Genomic DNA, 21,544 nt, shown 5'->3' on the forward strand with positions numbered 1-21,544 from the left:
AATTAAATGTGTGAGTGTGGGCTGAATATTGGTGATTTAAATCATATCATTCTGACCTGTCCTCGTTATAACCACTCCATGTTATTAGTCATCCTCATCCTTCTTCCAGTATCCCGTTACCTACATCTGTTCCTGTTCTGCTTTCATCTTTTTATCATAAAGTATATAAAAAGTTATGTTTACTTCTTACTCTAAATAATATAAAATTATAAGTACATATGTATAACAAGTATATATTAATTATTGTTCCTTTCCATAATGTAGTATTTTGTATAAGAGATAGTTTATAACCTACTGATCCTATCCTTTGTCCGATGTAAAATTCATTTTCTTTACTATTCCATTTCCTTACCTTTGTCTGTGGCAATACGCTCTGCGTGAAGCTATAAAAAAAAATAGTAGTGACTACTGACATATTAATTTTGTTCGCTATTTTCACTTTTCAGACTTCAATTTTCAATTTTCTTCGTAGTTTGTGAGTTGTGACATCATAATTCGTTTAATAAATCGAAAAAGTTGCAATTTAGTTTAGGGGTTTGTTAAGTTATCTCGAGGAAAATCCATCAGCTTTTCCACAATGCCAACGTCTATGACCAGTTGCTTTATTTCATGTTTATTATTATGTCTCGTTTTATCAACTGATAACGTTGTCCTAGCTAATGAGAACGAGGTAGAAAGCATTTCTAAAATTGGACAAGGAATGGGCCATATCATGAACATTTATTACTGGTAAGTTATTTTTTAACTTTTATTAGTAGTTTACACATTTTTGCTGTACCTTATTATGTATTTCAGCTATTCATGTGGTTATAGAAAAGTGTTTGAAGACTATGCTGGAATTATACAACAAAAATATCCTGAAATATCTGTTCTTGGAGCCAATTATGATCCACCTGGTTTTAATATGTATCTTTCAAGATTGATTGTAAGTACTCTTTACATTTAAAATTCTCTGATTACTTATATTTAAGCTAAAGTAGACCAATTTTAGTAACTCAAAAAAATAAACAATAAAATAATATTATAAAGGATAAATTTGATTGTTTGCATTGCAAAACTGCTGGACAAAAATTCAACAGTATCTCTGATGATGATAACTGATGACTGTAAAGTCTTTTTAAAAGAGATCCATGTAAATTTTTTGATAATAATCCAAGGTTTAAAAAAAAACTATTGACAAAAGAGCATTGATACATTAGTTTTTTAGAAGCCATCAATATCCAATAATGTCCATAGGAATACCAAATGTAAATATGAAATAACACATTTTGAAACCTTGGTATTAATCCTTATCCAAATAAATCTCTTCTTATTCATTGACTAATAATAAATTGAAATAATATATAAAATCGATCCACAAACAATAATTATACTAAATAACATTTATTTTATTAGCAATATAATACAATTAAACAAGATTTTAAATAACATAGTTTAGATGTTTAACATTTATTTTTGTTACAGGGATTTGGGAAAATGATAGTAATAATGTGCATTCTTAGTGGAGTTAATATATTTGCTTGGCTTAATAAGCCACAGCCTTCATGGTGGAGTTGGTGTTTAGAAAACAAGCTTTATGCTTGTATGATGATGTTTTTTATGGCTAATATGATTGAAGGCCAACTAGTATCTTCTGGCGCATTTGAAATATCACTTAATAACATTCCATTATGGTCTAAGTTGGAGACAGGAAGAATTCCACAGCCACCAGAACTATTTCAAATAATAGACAATACATTGCAGTTTTCAAAAATGGAAATGCCCTCTAACAATTTTGGCCAGTAACAAAAATGAAACATTTCCTACAAACCATTAGTCTTAGTTGTCTACTATCTGGTTATATTTATGTTAAGGAAGCATAATATAAGTTGTTGCAATATAATGAAAGATTACCAATACTAGTTATTTCTTTAACTTTGTAAAACAATTGCCCTTGACTCTTGCAACTATACCTAGGTTTATATAATGATATTGTGAGATTTCAGTGATACATTCTTTATCTTATCTTTTGATACGTAAAATTTGCTTTAATACTGAATACATTTATCCTACTTTGGACATACAGAATTTATCTAGTCAGGTGATAAATGATTCAAACAGTAATGTCAAGAGACAAAAGGTGGTAGATTAAATAAAAAATTGTGTGTATGTGCTGATTTTATTTTAATCTTATGTTAATGGAGAGTGGCAAGTTGGGCAAGAATGCCTGAGTATTAGTTCATGTTGTTGTACTTGGGAGGTGCATTTCAAACATGTCCATACTGTATTAAGTGCCATTAGTGTCCGTCCAGTCACAACACATCCTGGGAATTCTGTGTTACATCCAGGACACGAAACCATCCTAAAATTTATACATGTATTAAACATATAAACAATGTGGATACAAGATTTGTTATATTGACTTGGTCTATCTTTAGTTATTCAAATTATAATGAAAGACATACAAGGTAACAATAACCTTGCAGTGTTATAAGATATCTAATTATAATAAATCATTAAAATAGTGAAATTTATAATAAAAATAGATTTTTCTTTAAATTTCATGAATATAGTGGGAATTTACAGAACTTACCAATCTAACATAGCAAAATGGCAATTGGTACATTCTATTTTATTGCCTTTTGCGTCTTTTGGCTTGCATTTTGTGAAAATTTCTATGGCGAGGTTTTCAAATGTTTTAGGCTGCAAAATATAAACCATAATATACTATTACATAACTCAAACTTTATATTATTTAAATGTATTGTAAAGGAATAAATAACAAAGAATATTATTTTTACCAACATAATTATACAAACATTAAAAATATCAAATATACCTACTTCAATAGCTTCCAGTTTGATAAATGCCTTTGAACACAATTCAAACGCTCTAGCTTGTAAAGCTATCGCTGCGATAGTACACCATGCCTAAAATATACAAAAAAGAGTTATGCAATTGGAAAAAAATCCAGTAGCAGGAACAACAATAAAAATGTTGTAATTTAGGAACATTCCATATATATTCAGAATGTTCCAATTTGTACCCTGGGTAGGAGGTAAGAAGTATCAGCCGGGGAGGAAATCTGAGTCTCGGTAAGAAACAGCAAGGCCGGCTTCGCAGTCTCTAAATGATAGTGGATATTGGAGTTGAGCCCCCTAATATTAGGTCCTTACATATGAAATTGGCGTTTTGTCGTACTGGCCACTTTGACCTCAAATACCTCCTCTTTGGTTAGGATTTTCAAATCCAAATTTGTACAGCTATTTACTCATGTATTTGTGCTTCGATGACCGTCATTCATTTGTTTTTTTCTGTTTGCGTCACTCATTTTACAAAATGGAAAACTTAAAGTATCGCATTATTTACGAGTACGAGTTCCGCCGTGGCACTAGTACTGCGGAAACGACTCGAAGGGTGAATGATGTGTATGGCGGTCATGTTGCAAAAAAAAACACAGTTTGTTTTTGGTTCTAACGTTTTCGTTCTGGAAATTTCGACCTGCAGGACAAGCCCCGTGGACGGAAAGAGACCCAAGTTGATAATGAAGTATTGAAGGCTATTGTGGAAGCGGATCCATCGCAAACCACGTCCGAGTTAGCTGCAGGCTGCGGTGTTAGTGATAAAACTGTTTTAATTCACTTGAAGTAAATTGGGAAGATTAAAAAGCTTGAAAGGTGGGTACCTCACGAATTGACTGAATAAAACCGGCAAACGCGCGTCGACTGCTGCGTTACATTACTGAACCGGCACAATAATGAAGGTATTTTAAACCGAATCATTACCTGTGATGAAAAATGGATTCTTTACGATAATCGGAAGCGCTCAGCGTAATGGTTGGCTCCTGGCCAGCCAGCCAAATCCTGCCCCAAGCGAAAATTAACCCCAAAAAAGTTACTTGTAAGCGTTTGGTGGACTAGTGCCGGTATTGTTCATTGCAGTTTTCTCAAATCTGGCCAGACTATTACGGCTGATGTCTATTGGGGTCATCACGTCCCGACGCCGAAACTGGGGTACAAATTGGAACATTCAATTGTGCCGCGGGCTGGAGTTTGCTTGTACGTCAGAGAGGATATCTGTTCTCGTCGCCTCGGGACGCTTGAAGAAAGGGACCTATCTAACCTCTGGCTGCGCGTAGACTGCGATGACCATCCGCGATTCTACGCATGCCTGTATAGGTCCCAAAGCGGAAATACCGAAACTGACTGACTCATTGAGCACATCCAAATGGCTAAGATTCCCTGCTCGAAAGGATTCCTACCGCTGAAATGATACTTGGCGATTTTAACGTCCACCATGCCGATTGGCTCGGCTCTGAAACCACCGATCACGCGGGAAGATCCTTTCACGACTGCTTTAGCCTACGACTTGACGCAAATGGTCCCTGCGATTACGCGAATACCAGATGTGGATGGTCATAAACCTTCTTTGTTGTACCTCCTGCTGACTTCACATCCTACCAAGACCTACCAAGTCTCTGTTGACCCGCCATTGGGTTCATCAGATCAATGTGTGGTACGGAGCATTGTGCCGCTCACGCGCCCTTTATGGCCTAGCTTTGTGGGCTGTCGCCGTGTGTGGTACTATAAGTCAGGATATTGGGATGGGATGCGGTCTTTTTTTGCGTCCTACCCTTGGGGGCCCATTTGCTTTTAGTTGAGTACTCCGGATGCCGTCGCTGACTCTGTCGGTGATGTGGTCCTGCAGGGCATGGAACTTTTTATTCCATTCTCTGCGGTGCCGGTCGGTGGCAAGTCCCAGCATTGGTTTAGGCGTTCGTGCAAAGAGGCTTTGAGCCGTAAGCGTGAATGCTTTAAAGCCTGGGCAGAAGCGGCGACATCCTGTGATGCGTCTATCGGTGAACGTAAAAAAGCATACAATTCAGCCTCTAGGTCCTTCAAACGGGAAATCGCTAAGGCAAAGTCAGAGCATATTGCCAGGTTTGGTGAGAAATTGGCCCACCTTCCTTCGGGAACTCGACCCTTCTGGTCTCTTGCCAAAGCTGTCCAAGGGAATTTCTGTCCGCCCTCTATTCCACCACTGCATAGTGGATAGTGGAGGATGACTCACTGGCCGATACTGCAAAAGAGAAGGCCGATCTTCTAGGCTGTCTCTTTGCATCGAACTCAACTTTGGATGATCAAGGGAAGGAACCACTGACATTATTGCGGTGTGATACTACGATGCCTAAAGTTACATTCCGGCAACGTGCTATCCGTAAACATTTATTTTCCCTGGACATCCATAAGTCGAGCGGGCCTGATGGCATCCCACCAATTGTGCTGCGTACTTGTGCTCCTGAGTTGGCTACGGCCCTAACGCGCCTTTTCCGGTACATGAACTCCTTCAACACTGTTCCGAAGTGCTGGAAGACAGCTTTGATACATCCGATCCCTAAAAAAGGCGATCGCTTTGATCCGTCCAACTATCGCCCAATAGCTATAACCTCCTTGTTCTCCAAAATAATGGAAGCCATAATTAACGGCCAGCTCTTGAGGTATCTAGAGGGCAACCAGCTGATTAGCGATTCTCAGTACGGCTTTCGTCGTGGTCGCTCAGCTGGTGACCTCCTTGTATACCTTACACATAGGTGGGCAGAGGAAATTGAGTCCAAGGGGGAGGCGCTGGCGGTAAGTTTGGACATAGCGAAAGCCTTCGATCGGGTGTGGCGCAGAGCACTGCTCTCGAAGCTTCCAGCCTATGGGCTTCCCGAGAAATTATGCAACTGGATTTCTAGCTTTCTCGCTGATCAGAGCATTAAGGTTGTCATCGACGGAGCATGCTCCGACCTTAAACCCGTCAATGCTGATGTCCCACAAGGCTGTGTCCTATCCCCGACCCTGTTTATTCTGCATATTAATGATATGTTGCAACTTAGCAACCTTCATTGCTATGCGGACGACAGCAATGGGGATACTTTTTACACGGGCCGGGCAGGTATTTCTCGGGCTGTTGTTGATGAGTGCCGGAACAAACTTGTATCTGAAGTCGGAACTCTTTTACGCGGAGTCTCGGACTGGGCTAGACTAAATCTAGTCCAATTTAACCCCAAGAAGACACAAGTCTGCGTGTTTTCCGCTAAAAAAACTCCCTTTGTCGCTACTCCCCTCTTTGAAGGCACTCTCCTTAAAGCCTCAGCTAACATCGGAATATTGGGCGTTGACATATCGAATAACGTCCAGTTTCGCGGTCATTTGGAAGGGAAGGCTAAATTAGCCTCCAAAAAGCTTGTTGTGCTCAGCAAGGCGAGACGGTACTTCACTCCGGGCCACCGCTTGCAACTCTATAAAGCGCAAATTCGGCCCCACATGGAATACTGTACTCACCTCTGGGCGGGAGCTCCCCAGTACCAGCTCCTATCACTTGACCGTATTCAACGAAAAGCGATTCGAATCGTCGACGACCAATCTTTTCACTTTCCGTGCGGCTTGATCCCTTGGCGTTGCGTAGAGATGTTGGGTCTCTCTGCATCTTCTACCGCATTTACCATGGGGAGTGTTCAGAAGAGTTGTTCGGTCTAATACCCGCAGCTGAGTTTCATTATCGGACGTCAAGGCAAAATACAAAATACCATCCGTATCACCTCGACGTCCGTCGTTCCACAACTGAGCGTTTTCTAAGGCAGTTTTTGCCGCGCACCACCACTATGTGGAACCAGCTGCCCACTGAAGTATTTCCGAACCAATTTGACTTAGGGTCCTTCAAGAAAAGAGCGTACCAATTCTTGAAAGGCCGGCAACGCACTTGCGAGCCTTCTGGCAATGTGAGTGTCCATGGGCGGCGGTATCGCTTCACATCAGGTGAGCCTCCTGCCCGTTTGCCTGATATTACATTTAAAAATATCCACTTCAAGGAACTTTTTAACTTGCGCGAGGTTCGATGCGAAAATTTAACTTCTTCACGTTTATTTGAGCGCATATGAAGAAACATTCATATATTATGTCATTAAGAAGAAATACTATATTAAGTTGAGTATTTGATGTACCTTAGAACATTTTCACAGAGATTTAATTATTATATAATCATGAAATTATTTCTATAATATACGAGATAGCAGAACAGTAGACAAATAGACAATACAATATTAAGGAGAGACAAATTATTAAGATGAGTGTATCTAGAGTAGTGTTAGCCTAGTGGCCTTTAGGGTGCGATTCTCATCCCTGAGGTCGTATGTTCGATCCCCGGCTGTGCATGAATTGCCTTTCTATGTACGCATTTTGCATTCGTTCGAACAGTGACGGAAACCATCGTGACGGAACCGGCTTGCCTTAGACTCAAAAAAGTCGAAAGTGTGTGTCAGGCACAGGCACCAGCTTGCCTATATAATTGACAAATGACCATGACGCAGATACAGATATCTGAGGCCCAGACCTAAAAAGGTTGTAGCGCCACTGATTTATTTTATGTATATATATCTATGTTGTTCTAATATAGGTTTATGAAAACTTATCATCTACGAAAGTCCAGTCAGCCAATAGAACAAAATAAAAATCCCGTTGTGAAAGTGTTTCATTTTCTCAAGTTTCGTAGAGAACATATTCCGCTTTTTTTATTGATGAAAATTATATATGTTAACAGAAAAATTATGCTTAAACCGAAGCAGACTTTAACTTTTTGCTGCTGGACATACTCCAATGCACTCCGTAATTGCTACGATTCGCAAATTATTATTTAGAGAGCTTGTTCGCAATTTTCTTAATTATCTACGACACGGCAGTTTACGACGAACTAGTATATTGATTTCTATCTATAATTAGGTTGACAAAAGATTGTTTTTAATATACATACATCTACTGTAGCCATCTTTGGTATGCTGTACGCTTAATCTGACTCTCGTACGTCAAAAATGTATTTGACTATCATACGGGAGTCCTTTCAGCCTTAGTCTCAGAGTTTGTAATTGTTACTTGTGTCAATATGCCAAATTGTGTGTCATAAACGACTGTTAATATCTATATGTAATAGAAAGAAATATCCGTTGATAGACGAGGCAACACTGACATCATTGTGTTTTTGTGATACCAATTACCAAAAGTGCAACATTAAAATTAAAAAAAAGTCAGGTTCGATCACGGTTGTCACTTTTCTCAGAGAAGATATGTGGAAAAAGTACCGGCGTGGCGGTCAAGTGTTATTCAGAAAAAAATACTTTAATTTTTAATATAAAGCATTAATATTATATTCGTTGTACCTGTAAATGCTGAGCTTCGTGTAAGTCATCCAATACAGCGGCAAGTCGGGCAGCCGCACGTAGAGCTATATCAGATCGGAAGGGAACTGCGCGTGCGCGCGATATCGCTAAACAAGCCCATTGCTGCGCCTGCGCAGCTCTGTACGAACGTAACGCGTCGCGGCTTTTGGAACCCTCTATGAATTAAATTATTTTTCTATATAGTCCGGTCAATAGACATTGGAAATAACAAAATTTTCCGTTGCCGTGTTTTCGAGAAAAATTCAAGAACCATCAAATTTTGACCCTTGACCCCCAATAACTTTTGTAGGACACATAGGATCGATGGGGATTTTTAAAACTTTATTTATAATGGTAAACCCCAGCTCTCCACCAATTTTTGTCTTTCCGGGAATTTCTGTTATTTGACAACTATTTTTATGTCTAAATTGACCGGACTATAAGTGAAGAAGTAATTTAGAATAACTAAGTCGACTACAAATACTTGTCAACTTTATTTACCTAGGTTTTGGTAATATTGGTATATTATATGCCTCCTTCGGAATAAGTGGATACCAATCTTTAGTCATAGATACTGAACCGATATGTCACAGATATTTTTTTTTATGGAACGGGGCAAATGGGCAGAAGAATCACCAAATGTTAAGTGATATCATGAACCCTCAACATCATAGGGCTTGCGAGTGCAATGCCTGCATATTGTTAAATACACAAGATCAAATTCCTCTTTTAAAGTCCGTTAAAAAGTCTAAATAAGTTTTCTGTAAAACAAAATTTAGTTGTGTTGTTACTACAATCCTATTGTTTAAAGTTATGTTCTCGCGACACATTTGAATTAAATCAGCGCGTCCAACTTATTTTTAAGTGAAATTTAACCTTTTTAATATAAACCATAACTCACCAATAGATGCCTGGCTATACATGTGTCCGGCTAGAACATATAACTTTTTTATTCTCCACGGTGAACTATTTTTCGAGGCTTCCAGGTTCGCCAACTATAAAAATTAATATATACAATAAATAAAAATAACAATCCAGCTTTGATCCCGATCCCAAGAATTTTGTATGGTATGAAAACTGTAATAAAAAATAAAATAAATCAATGGCGCTACAACCTTTTTAGGTCTGGGCCTCAGATCTATGTATCTGTTTCATGATCACTTGTTAATCTAATAGCCTTCTGTGCCTGACGCACGCCGTCGACCTTTTGCGTCTACGGCACGCCGGTTTCCTCACGATGTTTTCCTTCACCGTTCGAGCGAGTGTTAAATGAGCACATAGAAAGAAAATCCATTGGTGCACAGCCCGGGATCGAACTTACAAGTCGTAAGTTCGATCCCGGGTTAAATACGCACATAGAAAGAAAGTCCACTGCACTGCCGGGGATCGAACCTACAACCTCAGGGATGAAAGTCGCACGTTGAAGCCATTAGGCCAACACTACAATGAAAACTGTAATAGAATTGTATAAATGCCATGATCACGTGACCGAAGCCCGAGCAGGTACCCAACAATCTCGTTCCGTGTCATAAGTGTGCAAATTGTCAAATTCTTAATTACAGGGCACTTATAGGTTAACTATGTCTATGTGACCGACGGGAAATTAAAACAAAAATATTTTGACGTAAAATACCTATCAACATTATTCACGTAGGTATACAGTTTCCCTGCATTTCTAGACGTATCCGGATAAAGATTACACACGCCCATATCTCAAACTACTGAACTCATTTTGATGACTGACTGAGTAAAAATATATCAGATTAAAATCAATATGCATCTCAATATGACTTACAGTTTTACACAGCAAGTCTAAATTTTATACAATATCATATACATCTGGAAGTCGAAATCTTTTGTAATTACCTGATAGGCCATAGTTGCCCCCTGCAACATTTTACCACTTTCCTTGAACTGTGTTATCCGTGTAATTGACGGCTTTTGATTTATTTCAACTCTATCTTCCGAGGTTATTTGTTTTCCTGTAACATCTACCTGTAAAATTTCAAATATAGTAAAGTTTTGACAACCACATTTCATTTGTAAATACGGTAACTTTCACGGTATTACGTTAAGCTTGTGCGAGACAATTGTAATTATTATAAACTTATTAAACCGGTTCCAGACTATCTTGATGTATATAGCGTTATGTATTACAACATTAAATTTCCATATAAATTTAATTAAAACTTTTTATTTTTACATATATTTATGTTTTTATTTATTGATAGAACTCAATAAAGACCAAATCCACTCCATCATGTTAAGAAAACGAGCGCGTCATAGTTAACAACTAAGTGAGCGAACGCGAGAGTGTTTTCAAATTAGATTTTGACGTATGCGAGTCATAGTTCACCCTAAGTCATACACCGTTGATTCTAGAAGTCCTATCTCATACACCGAAGTTATGTAAATTCTTAATTATTTCTTTTAAAAAATACAACAAAAATTTGTGACAATGGAACATAAATTGCGTAGACTTTCATTATATTCAAAATGAAAAGTTCTGACTAACAATAATTTGTAAATGTGTGGGTACCCACGCGTTTTTAGTAGACTGAGTGTATTTATACCCAGGCAGAATATAAATACATTATAGCCGTACATTATTATCGTACTCCGTTGTGGAGACGATAAAGATTGGTGATTTACGCGAATAAAACACATTTAAAGAAGGCTTATTAAAAATACTTAGATCATTTAACTAAAAAGAACCAGAAGCGAAGAAATAAGAAGAATTACCTTTAGGTTTCTAGGCGAAGTGAGTTTAGCGAGCGCCGCGCTGTCCTCTAACGCCATGTAACATTTTTTCAACCCCTCTGTATTGTTTGACATTGTGTAGTATTCTATTGCACCTGCCCTAAAAATTACAACCCAATTTACAGAAATTATTGACAGTTAAATTTATCCAATACGGATCCCCATTCAGTTCAGGTACTTCTTGTTCGATTTCTTTGAGAATATAACAGAATAAACGCTACTTATCCAGAGCTTGACATGTTCGTTGGGGGTAATCAAATTACATCTGGGTAAAAAGATTAGTATTGTAAAAGGAATAAGTATTAGAGTTATGGAACCTAACATTAGTTAAGTTACATATATATATATGTATACATTTTAGTTATTAATTAGAAGCGTAAACAAAATGTAAACCACCAACAATGAAAACAAATATTTACCACACATATAAATTGAATTTTAATATTCTTGTTTCCGATAATTTCCAATAACATAACTGTTAGATAAGCCAATTAATTTTATGTTAGTTATAAGGTCATATTTCAAACCATTAAAGTGTTACCTAACTTCAAACAGAATGTTTCATTTAAACCGAAATAAATTCTATTTATAACTAAAATTGGAAGTGTAATATTTTTATTATTTTTTGTGTATTTTAGAATAGATAGATTATAATCCATACTATAGAAAATGCAAATGTGGCTTTAATAAATAAATATCATTTAGTAGATTTGCCACATCATAAAATTCTGAAATTCTATAAACAAGTCCATTGCACTTTGAATGCTGAAATTGTTTAGCGTTTGAATATTCATATGCACAGTTGAATTTTTTCTATACAAAAGTGGTGCTTAAAACAGACATACCAATTCTGCCTATCAATGTAGTAGTCCCCTATATTACTGTAGGCTTGCTTCACCTGAGACTCCGTTGTCGTGACAGACATCTTTAACAACTCCACCACTCTAAACCAATGTCCCAGCCGCTTCCTTAAAGCGATCGCTAAATCGCTATAAAAGAAAACAGTAGGTAAAAGTAAAAGTGGAAACTTGTCTAAAGCAAGTGAGAACTTAATCATGAGCTTCAACATTGTCTAGAGGTAGCATATACTCCAGTGGCCTTTGATCCAATCATTTATATATTATTTACTCAAAAAATATCAAATAACTGTCAGTTACCCCTTAGCATTCTCACTTATAAATTCAACGTTTACGAAGCGAGTTCAGGTCCACAAGGATTATAATAATAGATTCCAAATCTTAATATATATAATTTTACTGTATGTCACTGTCACGTACGTTTCGATGGACCGATTTAAATGAATTTTTTGTATGCGTTTGGGTGGAGCCATAGATTCACAAATCAGCCCGGCAGATGGCGCCACAGTCGGTACTTTCATACTTAGTTTAATAATTAATCGCTTGTAATATACAGAACAACGCCTGTCGGGTCCGCTAGTAAAGGTTATAAAACAATTAAATTTTCCAGATTGGGCTACATACGATAGCTCTGTTTGTCTGTTTTTAATATTTTTTACGTCAAAAGGGAAAAAGAAATGACCGGTTATAAAAAAAAACAACTAGTACGAGGTTGCCCATAAAATTAAGGAAGCATAAAATCTGTTTAGTTTATAAATTGTATAAATTTGACTATATTTTTAAAATGGATGCAAAGTGCAAGCCAACAAAATAAATAATGACTGACCGTCTATCTTCATTATGATATATTTTTTCAGCGGCGTCAAAATCTTTGAAGTACGCGAAAATTTCAGCCTTTTTGAGTGCATTCGAGTGCAGTGCGTTAAGTCGTGAGACAAATCGAATCCCGGCGTAATCGTTTCTCCTTACAAATGCCGCCTCTGCGGTTTCCAATGCAGATTCTGTTTCGAAATTTTTGAGGGCTGCTTCTGCTAATAAAAGCCTGAAAAATTACACACAACAATTTATAGACCTTGGTCCCGGATTGTATGTATTTTATGAATAATTTATGGAACCAGCTGCCCAATGAAGTTCCGAACCAATTCGATCCTTCAAGGGTACCAATGTTTAAAAGGTCGGCAACGCAATGGCAGGCCTGTGAGAGTCCTTGGGAGGTGGTATCACGTAACATCATGTGAGCCTCCTGCCCGTTTTCCCCGTTTAATATTTAAAAATTTTGACATACATTCATAAGTGTCAACTGAACCGGAATTTTGGTCAAATTTGAATGCACAACCTCAGTCCTGAGTCTCACTGAGGTAACTGATATCTACTTATGTTACGAAGTAGAAAGATAACTATATTAACACACATACACAGAACAGATACAGACAGAAGTTCTCACCACAATTTAGGATGAGGGTTATCCTTTATAAAATTTTCAGCTTCCTTCAATCCAACTTTCTCGATCAGCTGTCGTGTGTCTCTCAGTGACTTCACTTCAACTCTCACTATATTTTGAGGAGTACATTTGTCTGTCAAACTGTCCAAAAGCGCAGTTGTAATTTCTAAGTCCTGAAGACAAAAAATTATCATCTTACAAATATATCACGGATAAGACAACATACAAATTTGTGTTTGTAAAATATACCTTAACTCAAAGCAATAAAGTCGGGATTTTAAAGCTGTAAACCTTTCCAATAGATGAAGACTGAATATTTTGATAACAGTTGAAATCCCCTTCCCATTGAAACATTTATACAACACGATCACATTTTTGTATGCGTTTTAAAGAGCAAGTCGCAGCGAGAATAATTGTATTTGGGAACCCCTGTTCGAGTTTCCCCTAATCATTGTGTTTAAGTTTTAGTTAACCTTTTATAACACTTAAAATATCAGTTTGACTGATCTTCCTTTGTACAAGGCCGTGTTTAAACGTCTAGAGGCCTCGGGGAAACAAGCCCCTGGCCAATAAATTATTGTGAAACCGAATAGTTTATTTAAAAAACATATACAAATATATCCAAAAGAAAAGTCGTTTACTAGTGTTTACTAGTCGGAATTAAAAACTTTTTCTTTCCGAAGTCTCTATTGTGAGGGCACCTCTTTTCCTCAAATCCGGTTCTGTCTTTATAGTAATATAAAATCTAACTATCTCTTTTAAATGAAGTAATCAATCGTAATGTTTTACGTTCTAATGCAAGGTAAGGTGCCTTTATGGCGTGGGAGGTTTTGACAACAATTATAAATAACTTAACTGTTATTATTATTATAATAATTATGACATTATGATAATTAATATCACAATTGCATGCCTATTTTTATTAATCAATCTGAATGTACCGCATTCTTTGCGATTATTTATTAATTTCTGTCAAATAGTGTAATAGATGCAATTAATTAGATTTTTTAGAAAACACTGGAATGGAAGGAAACACTGTTCATATCAACAAAGTTACGTTAGAGATAGATAGAGATAGTTATACCTTAAAAGCACACAAGTATCCATTCATAGTAAGAGGTTCTTCTGGATCGAGATCTCTCATTATATACAACCTGGCCTTCTCTGCCACTGCGAGTAATCGAGGGTTATCAGCAGCCCATAGTGCTCCCCAGGCGTCTTTACGCACAGCCTGCCCCATACTAATATTATTGGCCATTTCTGTCTCTAAGATATAGAGGGTCCCCGGTTGATCTATTACGAAGAATTTACTGAAATGTTAAAGGTTAATGCGGATATAATGATGACTGTATGTCTATAAAAACATACCAGTGGCAAACCGTTAAAGGTTTGGGTCTCGTGGGGTCTCAGATTTCTGCATCTCTATCGTGAACTTTTGTTTTTTTTAATAGTTTTTTGAGTCTAAAACATGCCGGTTGCACGATATTTTCCCTCTCCATACCAGCGAGTATTAAATGCTTACAAAGTCCATTGGTGCACAGCCAGTGTTCGAACATCAGGTATGAGACTCGCTAAAGCAACTAAACCATTACTCTTTATTAGGGTTTTCCAACGTAGGGTTCACAATCTTTGAGGGCGGGGGGGTGTTTTTTTGACAAGTTTAAAAAAATATTTGGAATTAGAATTTTAGTTTTTCATTATATGTTTTGAATACTTACTGTGTTTCGGTAACGATTTTCTAGTAACTTAATATCAAAAATTATGTATTTCGAAAGACTAAGGGGCATGGGACATAAAAGGTTGGGAAACACTTATTATCATTGTATGTGTATGTCGCAGCCAACAAGCTTAATTGAGTAGCGTTTGTAACAACATTTAATAAACGGGCTGGCTAATGCTTAGACCATTCGTACGATATTTGGCAGAAATAAAAAAGATGAAACATATGACATGAAGTATATTTCTTTTAAAATTAAATTGCTTAAGTCACATTCACATTATTATTGACACTACACTCTTCAATTGTATTTGTTGTTTTTCATGAAACTTTGGAAAACACCAGCAAAGTTGTGGTTTGCCGACGCCATATTGACAGTTTGAAGAGTTTCGTTTCGAGTTTGAGTATGGCAAAAAGTGGAATTTTAATTAACAATTAACAGGCTAGGCAAGTAATGAACCGTCATTCATCCAAGTCATAGATCAATCATAGGCCGCTAGTTAAACGGCTAGGCTAAGATTTAATCGGCGAATTAAGCTAGTTGGTTGCGACATGTCTATGGTGCACCAAGACGGACAACCTTTTTCAAGAAGTGCCGTTTCTGTACTCACCTAGAATTGCAATTCAACCCCAACTTATACGGCTTAGTGTTCATATTAATTTGTGTGATTTTCTTAAAGTTAACAAGAGAGAAGAGTAACACGGTCCCCGAATCTCGTCCGACAAGCAAATGTGTATCAGAGCACGTGACACAACATATTGTATCGTCATGGAAACCTGATTCGCCTTGTACCACTAAAGAGCCATCTGCGTGGTACAATTGTTCTGTTATTCCTACAATTTATAAGATTCTTCTTTAAATGCGGTGTGTGCATAATAAAACCAGACGTCCTGTTTAGTACCTTAAGGCCAAATTATAATAATAAGAAAAAATGAGTGTTTCATAATTTCAGGTAAATTGCATTGGAGGTTATTATTACAACTGTTCTATATGTTTTGTTAATATAATAATGTGTGATTAGAAGGCCGCTGCAGTACACTCTACATTTGTATATTAACAACACTTACGAGGTCTCATCGGCGTGGAAAATTTCCAAATAAGAAATGTATCCTTGGATGACGCAACTGCGATAGCTTTGCTATTTATTGATACATATGACATTGGAATTGCGACTGTTTTCGCTGTAACAAAAACGTTTTTGTTTTAAAATAGTCTCATTTATATAGTTTTCAAGGCATAGTTAAAAAGGTGTGTTAGATAAGATTAGAGACCTGCGTTCGTAGCTGGAATGTATAAAAAATGATTTTTCTATCTAATTAACAACTTCTCATACGGTTTAGGAAACTGGAATGGTATAATGTCTAACCCACAGCTTCAGAAACAAAAATTAGCGAATGTCTGTAAAGATCTTACCATCGCATTGAATGCCTTGTTGGTTTAATATTATTAACGAGTCGATTGTTGATATAATACAATACTCTTGTACACCGCACATGTCTGTCACGTTGGGGATATGATTGATCCATGACTGAAACAATGTTTCGTTCAACACTTACATACAAGATAATTAACATAATTTATAAAAATTAGGACACTTAAATCAATAGTAAAACAGCCATACAGCTAAGCGATCTTAGTTTTAACCGTAATGTATTATAGTCTAATGATATTGTAATCAATTTATTACATATTTTCGTGTTTCGAGTTTTTGTATTTTTTCGGAATAACGAAGTTGTAACATACATTCTTTTCGACACATATCTTAAAAAAAATAGAAAAGAAAAACTTATACTGACCTGATGAGTAATAGTGTCCCAGAATGTAACAGTATCAGTCCCCGATACAAAAGCTAGAGTGCTTCCATAGAAAGCGTATTTGTGATCGGGTTTGACATTGGCGAAATATATAAATGAGTCGACAGCTATCGCCAGTCTAAGGGAATGCTGTTCCCACGACAGGGAACGCATAGAGCCTCCGGGAACTCTTAAAGTTCTTACGTGCTGTGAAATTAATGGAAAAACATAGAGCAATTAATAAAACTTTAATCACGATAGAAATATGGTTGTGATAAAATAGGTCTAACGCTAGTGCCTGTGTTGTGTGGGGATAAGTGGATAAGTTGGTGTACACAGACTGTATATTTACTCTTAGAACGTGTGTTTGGACAGTATGTAGATGATATAGAATGACGATTACTGCATTCTTTTATGTTAGAATCCATATGATAGTATACACTTAAGTATTTCCGAACCAATCTTAGGGTTCCTCAAGAAAAGAGCATACCAATGTTAATTAACGTACGTTAAAAGGCCGATAGAGCGCTTACGAGCCTTCTGGCAGACCGAGTGTCCATAGGCGGCGGTATAACTTAACTTCAGCTGAGTCTCTTGCCCGAATGACTCCTGTAACATAAAAGAAGAAAAAAAATCTCAAAGAGACTTTACTGGCTTTACATGGGAGGTGCTTGTCCAAACAATAACGTACGGTAGAGAATGGTGGGTATGGCAGAGAAAAAGGCGTGAGTATATAGATATCTAAAAAATAAAATAAATCAATGGCGCTACAATATTTTAGGTCTGGGCCTCAGATTTCTGTATCTGTTTCATGATCGTTTGTGAATTGAATAGGCAAGTAGGTGATCAGCCTTATGTGCTGCCTGACGCACGCCGTCGACTCTTTGGTCTAAGGCAAGCCGGTTTCCTCACGATGATTTCCTTCACCGTTCGAGCTAATGTTAAATGCGCACATAGAAAGAATATCCATTGGCGCACCGCCGGGGATCGAACCTAAGACCTCAGGGATGAGAGTCGCACGCCGAAGCCACTAGGACAACACTGCTCTTGATATATAGATATCTATGTACGCCAATTGCACTTGCTCGTTAGCTAAAGGAAAATCGGCCAAAAAATGACAATATAGATATATCAGAAAAGTTCCAGTATAAACTTACTTCACCATACCCATTGAAGAACTGAACAACGTTCGCCTGTTCCTGCGTTAGGCCAGCTACCGCTAGCACAGTACCATTGTGATTCCAGCAACATTGCATTATTTTCATATTAGTTTCGACCATCACACTTTCTGTGAAATTTAATTCAAATACTTAATACGAATTGGCGAGATTAAACAAGGATTCACTTGAAACGTTTAAATTTAATATAGTTTATGAAAAAGCGGGATCAACCAAAGCTAATACGAGAAAACACGGCCAAAGTATTATAAAATTGTAAACGTTGTCCCTATAAAGTTCAGAGCGACCTCCAATTATATCGATTACGATGTACGTAAAACTTTACGTGAAAGATCCCAGATTTAATCATGAGATTCAAAATTGAGACTTAACGCGTATTATCACTCTCGTATGTCAAAAATGTATCAGATTTTGACATACAGGAGTCGTTTCTGACACTATCTATATATAGTGTATAACTGTGGCAATATATTCATGAAGACTTGTTGTGTGTACAAAAAATATAAACGATTTTAAAACGAATGGTGACTTTCACCAGTTTAATACTCGAAACAGAACTAATCTAAACTTGCGACCAACCAGGCTCCAGAAGATAAACCAATCTCTGTATGGAAATTGTTTTCGTTTTTACAACAAACTCCCAAGCGAAATTAGAGAATTATCACTAAATAAATTCAAAACTCGTTAAACGTAAATTAATAAATAAAGTATTTTATAAATTTTCCGTTTATTTAAATGATCTTAATCTTCGGGATTGATTTGCTCCAGTTCAAATATTTTAGGCTCCTTACAATGTGTGACTCAAAACTTGGCAATAAAAAAGAGTGTCGGTGAGTTTCTTGCCAGTTCTTCTTTTATTGTTAGCTACGCGATTAACTTGTTAACTGGTAGTAAATGTAAATTGAAAACGTTATATGTATGCGTTCATAATTCATACGTGTACTTGTATATTGATCGTAACTATTAAAACGCGAGTAAATGTCTTGGCTTGTTCCTATGAATATGCGTTTTAACTTACTTATTAATTTTCTTAATGTGACAATAAGATAAGACTTAGACTACAAACAGCATACCTTCTTCCGTACATGTCTTCATCAATAGCATCAGACCGCTTTTAAAGCATATTGCTAGGACAGGTCGAGAGATCGGAGCCTTTCCAGAAAACCAATCCATGGACACTATTTCCATTCCACTAGATACATTATTAATGGCTATGGGCATCTGAAAACCATAATATGAATCCTCCTTTGAAAAAGGTAAAAAGTTTGATTTAATACTCTCAAGGACTATTGGGTCGAAATGTTTTTTGGGGAGGAATAAAATTAATCCATAATCGAATTAAGGCTGGATAACATCCCATTATATTGTTGGTCACACCGTCTATTTTAGTAGAAACATGGATTTGGAGTCATGTCAGAATGTTAAGATTAGAACTGCAGACGAATAAGGGTAAATAATTCCTAAGACGTAAGGGAAGGATCCTCGAACAGTCTTCCACGCCGGTCTATTGGCCGCAGTGGCTAATATCGAGAAGTTGTATATAGCCTGAGCGTGCGAACTTCGTTACCGTGTTTCAGGATATGACGTCATCGCAATTATTGTAGCCGTAGAAAGAAGATGTCGCTACAAAACTAAAACTAAAACAACTGAACGTTTTCTAAGGCATCTTATGCCGTGCACCACCGCTATGTGGAATCAGCTGCCCACTGAACTATTTCCTTATAAGTAGGTCCTTCAAGAAAAGAGTACCAACTCTTGAAAGCCCGGCAACGCAATTGCAATGTAAGTGTCCATGGGCGGCGGTTCACTTAACATCAGGTGAACCTCCTGCCTGTTTCTCTCTTATCACATTAAAACATTTGTAAGTAATTGTAGTTGTTTGTATAAATATAAGAAAATGATTGACCTTACATAGCTGCCTGTTATTTCTACATATTGGTATCAGAAATAAGTCTATAATATATTTAACAGAGTTGAAGTCACTTAACTAAAATATCTAATGATCATTTTTTTTATTAATAATACTTACAATAAAATTTCCCTGATCATCATAAAGATGCAATTCACCATTTGATAATGCAAATAGTAATGTAGAGTTATCAGGTGACCACTGTACACACTTCAAACCAGGACCCTTGATGTCTTTACCCCAAACCCTAGAACCATCCACTGAGCCTACAATGACAGCTCCTAAAATGTGTATTTACAATTTTTGATGCAAAGTATTTTTCTTTTATTTAATCACCAAATGAGTTCTGGATCTGTTATATAATAACATTTATTTTTAATTATTACAATGTATATAAACAGATTTTAATTGTATTAAAACTCTAAACTAAAATATTATCAGTTAACATCCATTTTGTTTATTTTGAGACAGCCTTTTTCAATCAATTTTAAAACATGTTAATAATTGTATTATTTATATATTTTATATTAATTTAATATAAAATATTCATACCATCTTCATAGGCTATACATATTTTTTGTCCATCAGATCCCCAAGCCATTCCACTTACAGTAGACTTATTTCTGTTGTTTATCATTTCTTCATACCAAGAACCCTTAAAAATACACACACCCTCATTTATACTTTGTAACTTGAACCAAATAGCTGCAGGAACTGTTTTTAAATGTTTTCCTTATTAAAATAAGCCTAAAAATATTTTTACCTTATACAACATCCAAACAATAATAACACCATGTTCATCACTTGTAGTAAGTTTTTGAAAGATTTCATTCCAAACAGCAACACAAACTCGTCCTGTGTGCCCTTCTAAACTTAAATTCATTGATAAATTACCACCACCTCCTGAAAAAGTACATGTTACACTAGTTAAGAATTTTCCCATTTATTTAAACATATATTACACTCTTCTGGGGACTGCCTAAAATTATTAGTTATGTCTTTAAAACAAATTATTTTGTTTTCTTAACTATTAAACTCCAAGCTGAATATTTCAATCTTTTATTTTAATTTAAAAAATATGGCATGAATTATTAAAAATTGTCTCGAACAAAAATCATTTATAAGTCACCATGATCACGCACTCTGTAACGAAACGTCGGAAAATTTTAAATTTAAAATTATGTAAAATAATTATAAGTTTATAATAATACATAGCTTCAATCCGGTTAAAAAGTGTTATCTTTCAATGTGTAAAAGCCATGTTAATAAAAGACAATACAATCATTTACCTGATTCTAGTTTCAGTACTTTTAGCATTCCATCCTCGCCACCCACAGCAATGTATCCGGAAGAGTGATTCCAAGATAAACATGTTACGTTCGATTGTTTTGGAATAGCAATCTGTAATATTATTTTTTATTAATAAGTTCGATAAAAGCTTTAACTCGGTTAAAAAATCAATTCATTCACAAATTTTCACCTTTTTACTCATATAAATAAACATTTTGTTTTATTAAGTCAACAAATCGGTAGTTCGCATTCCTCTTAATAATTGTTACAAAATTGGTAATCGTTTGAAATATTAAAACACTGGTATTTTGAATTTTAGTACATCAGTTCGTTTCCTAGGATACCGAACAACAGACACAGACTAGCTAGAATATCATTTTATTCTGAATGTTCATAAAGGACTTCGTACTCTGTTCCCTATACAA

At 36.2% G+C, this 21,544-nt stretch overlaps 2 protein-coding genes across 2 annotated transcripts; one reads left to right on the forward strand and one right to left on the reverse strand.

Moving 5' to 3' along the window:
- Positions 1-390: 390 nt before the first annotated feature.
- LOC123712004 (thioredoxin reductase-like selenoprotein T homolog CG3887) lies at positions 391-2,148 on the forward strand. The gene is made up of 3 exons (XM_045664904.1): positions 391-729; positions 796-925; positions 1,465-2,148. Exons 1-3 carry the CDS (start codon positions 578-580, stop codon positions 1,783-1,785), a joined length of 603 nt encoding a protein of 200 aa, XP_045520860.1. The 5' UTR covers positions 391-577; the 3' UTR covers positions 1,786-2,148.
- Positions 2,145-21,424, reverse strand: LOC123712003 (WD repeat-containing protein 35). The gene is made up of 22 exons (XM_045664903.1): positions 21,310-21,424; positions 21,119-21,230; positions 20,593-20,732; positions 20,382-20,484; positions 19,950-20,110; positions 18,994-19,141; positions 17,900-18,030; positions 16,746-16,949; positions 16,363-16,477; positions 16,017-16,130; positions 15,560-15,782; positions 14,316-14,541; positions 13,235-13,404; positions 12,617-12,832; positions 11,779-11,922; positions 10,916-11,033; positions 10,040-10,168; positions 9,075-9,168; positions 8,174-8,349; positions 2,823-2,909; positions 2,573-2,682; positions 2,145-2,341 (listed from the first exon to the last, which is right to left on the reverse strand). The coding sequence occupies exons 1-22, from the start codon at positions 21,331-21,333 to the stop codon at positions 2,170-2,172; spliced, it is 3,117 nt and encodes a 1,038-aa protein (XP_045520859.1). The 5' UTR covers positions 21,334-21,424; the 3' UTR covers positions 2,145-2,169.
- Positions 21,425-21,544: the final 120 nt, after the last annotated feature.

The sequence above is a fragment of the Pieris brassicae genome, chromosome 7, assembly GCF_905147105.1.
Source record: "Pieris brassicae chromosome 7, ilPieBrab1.1, whole genome shotgun sequence".
NCBI lineage: Eukaryota > Metazoa > Arthropoda > Insecta > Lepidoptera > Pieridae > Pieris > Pieris brassicae.

Coding starts and splice junctions, on each gene's coding strand:
- LOC123712004 (XM_045664904.1), top strand. CDS start 578: ATGCCAACGTCTATGACCAGTTGCTTTATTTCATGTTTATTATTATGT. Junction 730..795: donor ATCATGAACATTTATTACTG/GTAAGTTATTTT, acceptor TATGTATTTCAG/CTATTCATGTGGTTATAGAA. Junction 926..1,464: donor TGTATCTTTCAAGATTGATT/GTAAGTACTCTT, acceptor TTTTTGTTACAG/GGATTTGGGAAAATGATAGT.
- LOC123712003 (XM_045664903.1), bottom strand. CDS start 21,333: ATGTTTATTTATATGAGTAAAAAG. Junction 20,485..20,592: donor TTGTTTGGATGTTGTATAAG/GTAAAAATATTT, acceptor TGTATTTTTAAG/GGTTCTTGGTATGAAGAAAT. Junction 13,405..14,315: donor GATACTTGTGTGCTTTTAAG/GTATAACTATCT, acceptor TTTTGTCTTCAG/GACTTAGAAATTACAACTGC.